This window comes from Paroedura picta, chromosome 14, assembly GCF_049243985.1.
Source record: "Paroedura picta isolate Pp20150507F chromosome 14, Ppicta_v3.0, whole genome shotgun sequence".
In the NCBI taxonomy this organism is placed as follows: domain Eukaryota; kingdom Metazoa; phylum Chordata; class Lepidosauria; order Squamata; family Gekkonidae; genus Paroedura; species Paroedura picta.
This window is the reverse complement of record NC_135382.1, coordinates 40,720,172-40,731,792: the sequence shown is the minus strand read 5'-3', so window position 1 is coordinate 40,731,792 and position 11,621 is coordinate 40,720,172. Positions and strand designations below refer to the sequence as shown.

General features: G+C 53.0%; 1 protein-coding gene across 8 annotated transcripts; it reads right to left on the bottom strand.

The window, feature by feature from the left end:
• Positions 1–15: 15 nt before the first annotated feature.
• Positions 16–10,032, bottom strand: LOC143823904 (mitochondrial inner membrane m-AAA protease component AFG3L1-like). Of its 8 annotated transcripts, none has more exons than XM_077310612.1 (17): positions 9,874–10,032; positions 7,982–8,051; positions 7,529–7,588; positions 7,249–7,364; positions 7,005–7,154; positions 6,701–6,769; positions 6,385–6,509; positions 6,022–6,292; positions 5,609–5,746; positions 4,822–4,975; positions 3,967–4,074; positions 3,035–3,160; positions 2,415–2,525; positions 1,975–2,090; positions 1,612–1,812; positions 1,107–1,301; positions 16–851 (listed from the first exon to the last, which is right to left on the bottom strand). In XM_077310612.1, the coding sequence occupies exons 1-17, from the start codon at positions 9,985–9,987 to the stop codon at positions 609–611; spliced, it is 2,367 nt and encodes a 788-aa protein (XP_077166727.1). In that variant the 5' UTR covers positions 9,988–10,032; the 3' UTR covers positions 16–608. The 8 variants fall into 8 exon arrangements, with proteins under 8 accessions (XP_077166727.1, XP_077166728.1, XP_077166730.1 ...); XM_077310613.1 differs by having other exon boundaries at positions 1,107–1,244; XM_077310615.1 differs by lacking the exon at positions 9,874–10,032 and adding an exon at positions 9,211–9,797.
• Between the last annotated feature and the right edge of the window lie 1,589 nt (positions 10,033–11,621).

Genomic DNA, 11,621 nt, shown 5'->3' with positions numbered 1-11,621 from the left:
CAGGGAGACCAAGGATTCCAGTAGCACCAGTTTAACCAACACCATTTTCATCCTCAGCCCCAGCTCAGCAGGGGGGCTTGATCCTCACACTTTTGGTCTCTGGCCCTCCTGCGCAGAGGCCTTTCCATGTGTCGGCCATGCCACAAGCAAGTCCATGGAAATCTAAAGCTCTTGAGGTTCCCTCCACTGGCATCTTCTGGTGGGTCTTGTGGAGGAAGCCTTGCCCTTGCTGGCTGGCTGGCTGGAGGAAAGGGCCCCAGAGCACAGGACAGCTGTCCTCGGTCCAAGGACCAGTGATCCTGGCTTGAATCTTCTGCTGCCGTGGGAAGATCACCCCAATGAAGGAGGCACAGAGGCTGTTTTGGGACAGTCTAGAGGAGGGGTTCCTGTTTGTCCTCCCTCCCGGAAAGACATTCTGCATGTTATGCTGCAGACAGAGCCTTTTGGGCCTTGCTAGAAGAACTTGGCAATGCCATCTGCACCGGGCTCGGTGCCAGCTCCCAACTTTCCTTGGCAAGGCATGGCACGGCAGAGCTACCTTCCAGAGTTCCAGATAAAAATCTCCCCACAACGCTGCCCCCCCCAGGACATCTAAGCAGGAGGATCTGTCAGGAAGCCGATCTGCCAAACGCACTGCTGGGCGCCTTGTCCTGGGCTCTATCCGCCTCCTGCTCGTCCCGCTCCAGGTTCCAGTCCTTCAGGCCCTTGGGGAGAGAAGTATCTTCATCTAAGCCCCCAGTCCCCTCCACAAATTCCTCATAGGTGGATCTCTCCACAAACGGCCTGGGCCCCAGCAATTCCACCATGTCTTCCTTCTCCAGGACCTCCTTCTCCAGGAGACGCTTTCCTACCTGCAAGGAGGGAAAGCCAATCACTGGATTCCTCCAGAGCTACCAGCTCTCTGCCAGCCACATGCTAACACACAACGTAAGCTAGCCCATCAGCTTCCTGCAGGGCAACTGAAAACCAGGCGTTCATGCCCCCCCCCCCCCCGTGGAGTCACCATTAGCTCTCCCTTGTGGGTAGAACTTCCTGCGGTCTAGCTCAGGCCGTCCAGCTGGGGGCGCAGAAAGTGTCTCATGGAAAAACTCGCCCTGCCTCCGTACCTTCTCCACTTGCGCACGGCAGCGGGTCAGCAGTTCCAGGGTCCTCTGGTAGGCCGCGTTAATCAAGGCACGCACCTCCTCGTCGATCAGCTCTGCAGTAGCTTCGCTGTAGGGCTTCTCGGGGGGCAGCTCCCCTGGCTGCGGGAGGGCAAAGGAGACTTGGCCCAGCTTGTCACTCATGCCGAACTGCACAATCTGAAAGAGAGCCCACTGGAGGGAGGCCTGTTCCTCGACCTCTTGCCAAGACCCTTCCATGGGGCCCCTCAGTCCTCAGAGCTTCTGCAGGCAACAGTGCATGTTGTCAGGGAAAGTTAGTATCCCTGAGAGCCAGAATCAGGCTTCTCATAATAAAAGCCGGGTAGAAAGAGTTCAGCAGGCCTGCAGAGAATTCAGGGCAGAGAAAGCAGCCCTGCTCCCCTCGACACTGAGCTCTCCCAGGCCACCTGCCCCCTCCCCTTCCTGTTCCTGGCCATTCAGACAGGCTGCTCCTCTTGCTGGGCTTTACCTGAGCATAGGCAGACTGGGTCACCTTCCGGAGGTCATCCTGGGCACCGGTGGTGATACGGCCAAAGCACAGTTGCTCGGCAACACGGCCGCCCAGCATCATGCACATATGGTCAAAAAGCTGCTCGCGGGTATAGAGGAACTGCTCCCGGGGCAGGTACTGTGCATAGCCCAAGCCTTTACCCCGGGGGACGATGGAGACCTGTCAGGCGCACACAGAAGGAAAACCTAAGGTAAGCTGAGGCATCGTTCGGGGAGATCTTCCACACAGGCACATTTGGGGGGATAGTGCAGAGAGCTATCTTGCTGGTACCGTCCTGCTTCGTGGGTGAGCTAGAAGCCCGGGGAAGGGGTAGAAGCGCACCTTCAGCAGCGGATCAGCATGCTCCAAGAACCACCCAACCACAGCATGACCGGCCTCATGATAAGCCACTGTGGTCTTCTCATCCAGCTGCAGGACATGGGATTTCTTCTCAAGCCCTGAAGGGAGAAGTAGGAGGGGAAAACAGTATGTTGACTGTCCCCCCACCCCCAGTGCTTGATCAGACCCTCCGTTCCCCCCAGAGGACTTCCAGGTAGACAGCAGCTCAGCAAGAGATTCAGCACAATTCTGCCTTTGGAGTCCAAAGTGCAGGTGCCGATTTGTGAATGCCAAATTCTCTTTCCTGCATTGGAAACTGCAGAGCAATGTTTGTCTGCCCAGAACCAGGAAAGCTGCTTGGCCTCCACTCCCCGGCTGCTTCAAATGAACGTCCCTGGGATTGACCACCCTGCTTGTTCCCCCTGAACAGGAGGAGCCCTCACCCCCAATGACCCGTTCAACAGCTTGCTCAAAGTGCTTGGCATCCACAGTGGGGCTGGCGAGGCGGGCAGCAATCAGGGCAGCCTCATTGCAAACACTGGCAATATCGGCACCTGCAGAGAGAGAGGGGAAGAGCTGCTCACATGCTGACTTGCCTCCTGAATGGGCTCATGGCAGGGGCAGTAGCCAGTGAAGAAGGAAAGCTAGCCCCAGGAGAATCTCCTTTTCTCCCCTTTGGAGGCACGGAGTTACAAGACAAGGGGCTCCAGATTCGTCAAGACATTCATCAGGTCATGTTCATCTCATCCAATATTCTTTCCCCTTACATGTTTTCCCAAAAGGGGTCCACTGTGCCCTTATGGCAAATCAGAGGACCATTCAGTCCTTCTCCCCTGCTGAGGACCAGGATCACCTGCCCATCAACCACCCTAGATCACCCAGATGTTATCCAGATGCCCAAAGAGCAGGGGGACTGAGGCAGGCTCCTCCAAGTGTGGAGTGCCCGTCAATACAAAAAGGCCTACTGGTTCATGAAAGCAGCCTCCTTGCCCTTCCATGACCATCTGTACTGAAGGGACAAGATCGCCTGTGTTCCCAGCAGCCCCTCCTGTGCCCCTCTTACCTGTAAACCCAGGAGTCCAAGCAGCCAGCTTTCGAGCCAGAGCATCCCTGCTGATCTCTGCGTCCAGCCTGAGTGGCTGAAGGTGAACTTTGAAGATAGATGCTCTGCCTTTGATGTCGGGTGGGCCTGGGTGGGGACAGCCATCCAGAGGGCTTCTCAGAGATGGGAAGGGCAGGACACACACACACACACCCCATAATGCTCTCAGTTGACAGCCACCTCTGAATCTGAGAAATCACTTCTCACTTGGAAAGCTCCCACAGACAACAGAATGAAGAGGGGTGAGGAATTCCCCATACAGCACCTGGCTGCTGGTTTGGGAAGACAGGCCCTCTGGGGGGCCTGCAAATCCACAGATGTGGGATGCACTGCCAGCGGACGCAGTAAGAGCTACAAATACAGATGCCCTTAAAAGGGGATGAGGTAGATTCACAGAGAAGGGACCCATTAATGGATACTGAGCACAACGGCTGAAGTGAGCCTCGATGCCCAAAGGCAGTGAGCCTCTGGATACCAGTGCCGGGAGGTCCCATCGGAAGAGGCCCCTTTGCCTTGACGCTGACTGCGCCATCTAGTAGGATGCTGGAATCAGTGGGCCCCTGATCTTGCCTAGCCTGGCACTTTGATGCTCTAAATAAGACCTGGAACCAGCAGCGCCCTTGCTCCCCTGCACACGTCACTCTGAGCTATGCTGCCTCTTCACATGGAGGACCTTGGCTCAGGGCCACCAATAAGCCCCTCCCCTCCAAATCTGTCATCAGGAGCCCAGCTGGAGATGCCAAAGTTCCCCTCCGGCGCCCACGGCACTACCAGCATTCTGCAAGGAGCCTGTGGGCCATGGAAGAGGCTCCTCCCTGGCTGCTGGGCACTAAGAATGAAGAGGGGCAGTGCAGGGCTCAGCCTGTGTCAGCACCAGGGGCAGCTGCCATTACCAAGATAAATCTGCCGGTCAAAGCGTCCTGGTCTCATCAGGGCCGGGTCAAGGACATCAGGCCGGTTGGTGCCCGCAAGTACCACCACATTCGTGCTGCTGTTGAACCCTGTGTGCAAAGGAAGAGGAGCTCAGAGAAGCAAACATCTGTGCTCGGAATGCACAGCTCAGGTGAACGCCTGCGATGTATCTGGCTTCATATTGGCACCTTCCAGAAAAAATGGGAATAGCTGTTTTGCTGACTTTCTCAGAGATCATTGCAGCGGAACCCTGTTCTTCAAAAAAACACTCTGCTGAAGAGGGGGAGAGATTATGCCGCTATTGTTGGACCTGTCATTGTGCATCTTGTTTTTATCTCTATCTGGAGTTTGTACTGTAATTGGGAGTTTTAACTTGCAACCCACTGCGAGCCAGCATTGTAGAGAGCAGCAGGAAATAAATCTAAAAATATATAAAATAAATGAAACAAAACGAATCCTCAGCAGCTAAAGAATTATCCATGTGGGAAATTCCCCAATCACCCATGGAAGAAGCTCAGTCACAGACTGCTAACTCTTAGGCAGCAACGAGTTAAAGAGTAGCACAGTAACCTCCAGATATACTCTGCAGCACATCTTTGTTATGCTCTCAGTTGATCTTAAAGCACCACATTGGGTCATGTAGTGAATAGAAACAACAAACCACGTTTGCATCTAAAATAACACTCTACTAATGTTAATATGTGAAGCCAGGCCCAGGAAAAGAAATCCTTCTGAGAGCACTCAGGTGTTTCTCTAAGTCCCAGAAAGGCTCCTTCCTGGCTGCCTGGTGCAGCTCCACCCCTCCCCACTGGGGATGCTGCTGTGAGGTCTCTTACCATCTATCTCCACCAGCAGTTGGTTAAGGGTGTTCTCTTGCTCGTTCTGACCCCCAAAGCTCCCATGGCTTCGCTTCCTCCCAACAGCATCAATCTCATCAATGAAGAGGATGCAGGGGGCGTTCTTCCGTGCCAAGGCAAACATATCCCGGACCTGAAAGACAACGGATGCTTTCCCTAAGAGCTGATGGCATGGAAGTAAAGCACTGGGCAGTGCTGAAAAATACTAGGCAGTGTTGAAAAAAAGGGAGGGGGGGTCAGTTGAGAGCATCATGGCGGAAGGTCTTCTCTCGCCACCCTGTTGCCCCAAGAAGAGGTCCAGCTCAAACTGGGGCAGCGGTGGTGACCAGAAGAAATTTGGGATGGTCAAGATGAGGTTTCACAGGGCCTGGTCCCAGAATCTGAGGCTCACAGGAGAGGTGGCAGAACCCGATGCGAGGTGCAAAAGATGAACACCAATGGTAGGAGGAGTAAGACTCAGAGAAACGGGGCCAACTGGCAGATTGCTGTTTAGGGCCAGGAAGAAAAATGTGAGGAAATGGGACAGTGAGCTCACAGAGGGAGGGGGGGCTGCAGCAGCAAAGGTCTGGAGACAGCCAGCCAGCCAGCCAAGAACTGCAGGCCTCCTCCCAGGCCTGTCACAGGGGCTAGTCACAGACACCTCAGCAAAATCAGGGCCTCTGGACCAAGACTGAAAACTCGCACTGCTAGCCAGGATCTCTTTGCCTCTTTCCCACGGGCTGCTGCCTAGCAGTGCGGAACAGTTTTCAGGACCCTTCAGTCTCACCCTTGCAGGCCCAACACCAACAAACATCTCCAGGAATTCAGAGCCATTCACAGTGATGAAGGGTACACTGGCTTCCCCAGCAGTCGCTTTGGCCAAGAGGGTTTTCCCTGTGCCTGGAGGGCCAGTCAGCATTGCGCCCTGCAAGAGAGAGAGTGGATGTCAGAGAAAAATAGATGGCTCAGGCCAGTCCAGCAATGCTTACTGGCTTCCTTGCGTGGCTCAAGTACTTCTAGGACTCCCCCCCAAACTGACACTCCCAATAACACCCCAATAAAACATTGCCAGGGTCAAAGGTTCTGGTTTCCATTTCAGGCCAACACATTCTGCTCCGATGGGTCACGTGGCATTCCTGGCTTGTCAGCCATCCAAGCAGCTTACCTGGCCAGGCTTCTGCCTCTCTGCCTGACCTGTACCTTGGGGATCTTGGCGCCAAGGTCTTGGTACTGCTTGGGATTCTTCAGGAAGTTGACAAACTCCATGATCTCCAGCTTGGCCTCTTCACAGCCAGCCACGTCTCTGAACCTCACGTCAATGTTGTCCTTCAGGATTTTGGCTGTGGTCTCAGCAACACCGAAGATCCCTCCCCGTCGTCCACCACGCCTGCTGCCTAATGGCCCGCGTCTCAGAGTGAACAGCAGAAAGCCCACCAGCAGCAGGGTGGGGACCATGTTCAGGAAGAAGGAGCTGTGAGACAAGGAGACCAGATGGGTGCATTGGCTGCAGGGGATGGAGAGGCAGTGCAGTGGGGCTGGACCTTGGGCTCGCCTGGCACTCACCCATCATTCTCTGTTCTGTAGACCACAGAAACCTGGTGACCGATGTCAATCCCCAGTTCCAGCTGAGCCATCTCCAAGTTCCGCTCAAATGTATCCACACTGCCAATGTTGAACCAGACGTACTTCTGCAGCAAGCAATGACAGATGCAGGCCGATGGGCTCAGTCTACAAGGCCCCCTCTTGCCCAGGAAGACCGTGAGGGACCATATAGCCTGAGCAAGGCTCTGGAGAGGCCTCCGGACCCCGACGACAGCTACTGCACCCAAGGACTCCATCTGTGGCGGAGCCTGCCCTTCTCGAGCTCAGCCCCCCTTACCTCTGAGGCAGCTCCAGGGACAAGGAAGACCCGCACAGACTGCTTGTTCACCACTTCCAGTCGTTCCACCTGTGGACCAAGAGAGAGGAAGGAATGTGTGTGTGTAGATTCTCTTGGGCATAAAAGGGCACAGCAGGACCATGAGGAGCTTCCAGGCAAAGGAAGGAGCAGACCGGCACCCTCTCTGATTGCCCCTCTGGCTGCAGGTGGCCATGGCAAGCCTCAGTATTTCTGATGCTTCCTGCAGTACACAAGGGAGCCCAGAGCCTACAGGCAGTCAAGAGGATGTAGTTAAGGGCCTCACCAGTCCTCTGGCCAGGTAGTAATGCACAAAGTGCTTCCAGCTGATCTCTTGGCCACGATCTCGCCAGGCAAAGTACAGGAAGCCTGAGGCAACACCAGCGAGCATGACAGCCAGGTAGCGGAAGTCCTTATTGTCCCAGGGGAACTCTCCCTGGTGGCAAAGAAGGAGGTTCATTTTAGGTCTGCATTCATATATCTCTCTCTCTATCTCTCACACACACTTCCAGGAAACCACCAACACAAACCTTCTGCATGCGACTCCACCAGCCTGAGTCCTCCTCCTTCTTCCCCTGCTGGTCGCCTCCGCCGTGGCTTCCCCCTGCATTCTTCTGGGCACCAAGTTTTTTTGCAGCAGGAGGCTCTAGAGAAGAGAACTGTTTAGGGCTGCCCACAAGATGAGTTGGGAAACAGACACAGATAACCTTGGATGTGAAGTGGGGGGGGGAGTGTTTGATAACTTGAGTCATCAACTGTTCTACACCCTTGCAGAAAGAGATGTAATGGAAGAAATAAGGGGGGACTGACCTTCCTGCTCAGGAACAGTGTTTTTTGGTCTCTGGTTCTTCTCCTCTTCCCTCTCAAAGCCTAGGGGGACAAGCACGTATCTTCCTCTTAGTGTTCCCGGTGGCACAAAACTGTGTCTCCAGCCCTCTAATCTGATGCCCAAATTAAGGCTCCCTCCTTGTCTAGCCCCAGTGTTCCAAGGGTCGGTTCCAGAGCTGCCTGCTGCCCCAATAAAAAGAAATTGCTCCTCCCCCCAGCTCAATATCATGTCGCTTAAGAGTGGCAAGTAAAACTCACCATGTAACTATGTCTGGTCTGTCTGCCTCCAGGGTTATAGCTTCAACCAAACCTGTGTGCCTTTCACACAGAGAGGCTGGGGATTTGAAGGTAGGAGATGTGCAACAACCCCATATCTCTCTCTCCATGGGAATCATGATAATCAAGAGATCAGCGCTGAAGCTGGAGTCACAATACCTTTGGGAGGGTTGGAGCTCAGCCAACAATGGAAGGAGGTGATGCAGCCTGGATGGACCCTCTGAAGCCACTAGAACAAGCAAAGACATTTCCAAAGTGACAGCAAGCCCCCACACAAACTTTCTCCCACAAACAAGAGCAAATCTAGAGGCACAAATAATTATCTAATAAGCTTCAGGCCATGTACTCAGAAGGCTGTGCATGAGTTGCTAATGCAGAATTGCACATCAGCAACACAAAAACTATTAAGCTGCTGTAAACAAATATGGCCTCCCAACTAGAGTCAGTGCCATGGACTTAGGGGTCTGAGTTAAAATTCAACTCCTTCGCTGGCACATGGTTGTGGCCACAAGGAAGTCATTTGTGTTCAGCCATCCATAAAACAGAAATTCCATCAGAGATTCATACTATGTGCAAGCCCAAGAGGAAAGTGTACATGATGGCAAAAGTGACTGATAAGGAAGACAAACCCGTTGTCATCTGGAAACATGTTAGAAATTCTCTGATGGCCAAAAATGCAAAAAGTTATTCAAGTGTCAAAAGGAACACAAGCCTTTTTTGTGGGGGGGAGGGGCTGATAATAGTTCTGCAATATTACCACAGTCACAGACATCAATTGAGGTTGTCAGGCTACAATAAAAAGCCCCGCATCTTATCGGGGGGGGGGGGGAGGAGATATCTCCCACACTCAGCAATTTTAAAGCTCAGACTCAAGCAAGACCATGTATAAAAATTGTCGAATTAGGAGGGGTGGTATCATAGATCAAGGAGGACTTGCATGGGACAAAAGATGACTGAAACTGCAAGCTGTCCTGAGTAGAGGATAACTTGACGTGAACAAGCAAACACTTTCTTAGTGTGACTCATCTCATGCTGAGGGCATTTCCCCAATTGCCCTGTAACCATTTCCAGATAGTAAGACCCCCACCTCTATCTCTATACCAAGAGTTTGTTTGAAGGGATGCTTAGACGTACATGAAGAGGAAAGTGATTGAAATGTGTACAGGCAGCAGGGGCACAGCAACAGTTCTTTGGTTTGCAGACCAGATTGCCAAGTTCAAATCAAATCAGATTGCCTGGTTGTTTTTGATGCCTTAGTTCCTGCAAGGTAAAGCTCTTGACAGCTGCTTCGAGTGCCCAAACCTAGGATTTTATTATTACAACAATTTGGCTGCAGGTGGTCACCTTCTCCCTCTGAATGCAGAAGGGAGGGTGGCATTCACGCTTACCAGGTTCAGGATTTCTATGACAGAAATGAACTGTCCCATGTTGCAGATGGAGTGGCAATGGGCCGAGAGAGACTGCCTTATGGCAGCTCTGTAAAGTGGCCCAGAGTTCTCATCCCATGATGTGGCTGTCTCTATTTACCACCAGTTAGTCCCAAACAAGTCTCTGCCCGTATTTTGGCCATTTGGAGATATCTGTTCTTAGTCCCTTTTCAGAGCTCCGTTCTTTCTCCCATATTTTTGTAAATTAACCCCAGAGGGGGGCACATCCACTTTGTTTCTAGCACGCATCTGCACAAATACTGAGGGGCCCTGCGGTGTACACTTCGGCCCCTGAAGCCTTTGCGGCTGCCGATGCTGCTCCAAGGTGCTGCTAAGGCCGAGGACCGGACAGGCCTCCAGCTGAGGCGGCGCCTGCGATGAGGAGAGTCGCGCCGGAAGGCAGGCGGGCACGGCCCCCCCTCGCCAGGGGATGGGGACCACGGCGGGCGGGCGGGCGGTTGGCAGCCGAGGCCGCGCACCCTGCGAGGGAGGCCAAGGAGGCGCCGGCCCCTCCCCTCAGGGGCTCCTCCAGCGCGCCCCCAGCAGCGGCCAAGGGATGACGTCATCGAGGCGCGCCGCCCCGTTGTTTGCCGTAAAGTGCCGTAAAGGAGGCCCTCTCCTCACCTGCCGCACCGGCACCAGCTCCGCGAGCCCGGCCAGCCCGCGTCCCCGGCAGCCGCCCCCGCGCACGGCGGCCAAAGCAGGCGCCAACCTCGCCGCCGCCAACCGGTGGGCCATGACGGTCCGGACGCTCCCGAGCACGGAGGGCGCATGCGCCCGGGGACCACAGAGGCGCGGAGGCCGGCCTCCCCCGCTGCTAGAGCGGCCCCTCCGCCCCCCCGCCCGAAGCCACGCCCCCCCTGAGCGGGGGGGGGGCGCTCTGTGTTCCCTTTCGGCCCGCGCGCTGCCCCCCCCTTGCCCCTCGCCATCAGATTTGCTTTTTGTACCGGGGAGTGGAGAAATAATTTACTTTTAATGTATGTGGTTTTTTAATCTTTGTTGTATAACCCACCAAGAAACAGCTTTGCCGATAGCGGCAGGCAATATAACCAATAAATAAATAAATAATACTCCCGTTAGCCATTAAAAGGGTTCTGGAGAAATGCCCTCTGCCCAAGAATTCAAACCAGTATTTCAATTGTGGTGGAACTTTCCTCAATGGCTAAACTGACTAATCAAGTTAACAAAAGACCGGTCTCAGAATTTGAGGAACAGTGGCATTACTATACAGATTTTTAGAAGAAGTGAAACTGATCAGGGAACTGGGGTATTAGCTGATATTATGTATCCCAAAAATATCTCCTGTCTTTTTCTTATTTTAATATATAAACTTTAATAAAAGAAAATTACAAAAAATGATTATGATGATTGTTCTCTGTCCGTGTTCAGGAGCCCAGCTGCAGACTCAGCTGGCACAAAGAAGTGGGCCAAAGGAAGGAGCAGTCAAGCACCCAAGATCTTAATCAGGCTGGTAGAACAAAGGTTTCCTGCTTCTCACCCTGCCCATAAGTCAGGCTAAAAGCCATAAAGCTGGGAAGGCTAAAGTTACAGAAGGGGGAAGGCAGAAGCAGTAAAGTGGGGGAGGGAGAAAAACAAGAGGTTAGAAGGAAGAAGCTCTCTTCACTCTTGAATCTTACTATTAGCTTGGGTTCATTCAAGGAGCTGGAAGATACGATGGACCAAGCTTTCACGTAGGGACTCCATGTCTTGTCCGCAAGACAAGGGAAACAAAGGGAAGACTGAATCATGAGTATTGAGGTAATGCTGAAACTACTGCAACCTAAAGTAAGCTAGTCTGACTTCAATACACATCATTTGGAAGGACATTGTGTAAAAAAAGATTGCATATTCTTACTTTTCCTTGGTTCTCTTGCTTAGCCTGACGTGTGTGAAGAGAACCTGCTTAATAACCAGCCTTGTATTTTGAATGTCCTGATTTCTGAGCCTTTTCAGTCTCGCTCTCTGAAGTGGGGTAGCAAGAAGAAGCAGAAGAGAAGTCCCTGCAACATGATAACTCTAAGTGGCAAAGCTGTGATAAGTCATCCCTGTACTAGGTTTGTAGGAGACAAGCAGTCCAGACCACAAGTAAGCCGAGCCTCTAAATGCAGCATGGACAGAATGATAGACATATGATTTCATCTGGGAAGAGAGCGAGTCACTGGTCATGGTTTGTTTTGGGGTCTCTAGGGGAGTGGGGGGAAGAGACAGCATTAGCAGGAAAAAGCCACAGCCCCTTTTGGCCTTCCAGGCTTGTGAATCAGCTCCTGTACACGTGTTGCTAACAGCCAGTGTGGGTGCAACTCTGAAGCCTTGCAGGGGAAGTGAGAAGAAGAGAGATGTCACCTCTGGCCGGGAACCAGCAAGCAAAAGGC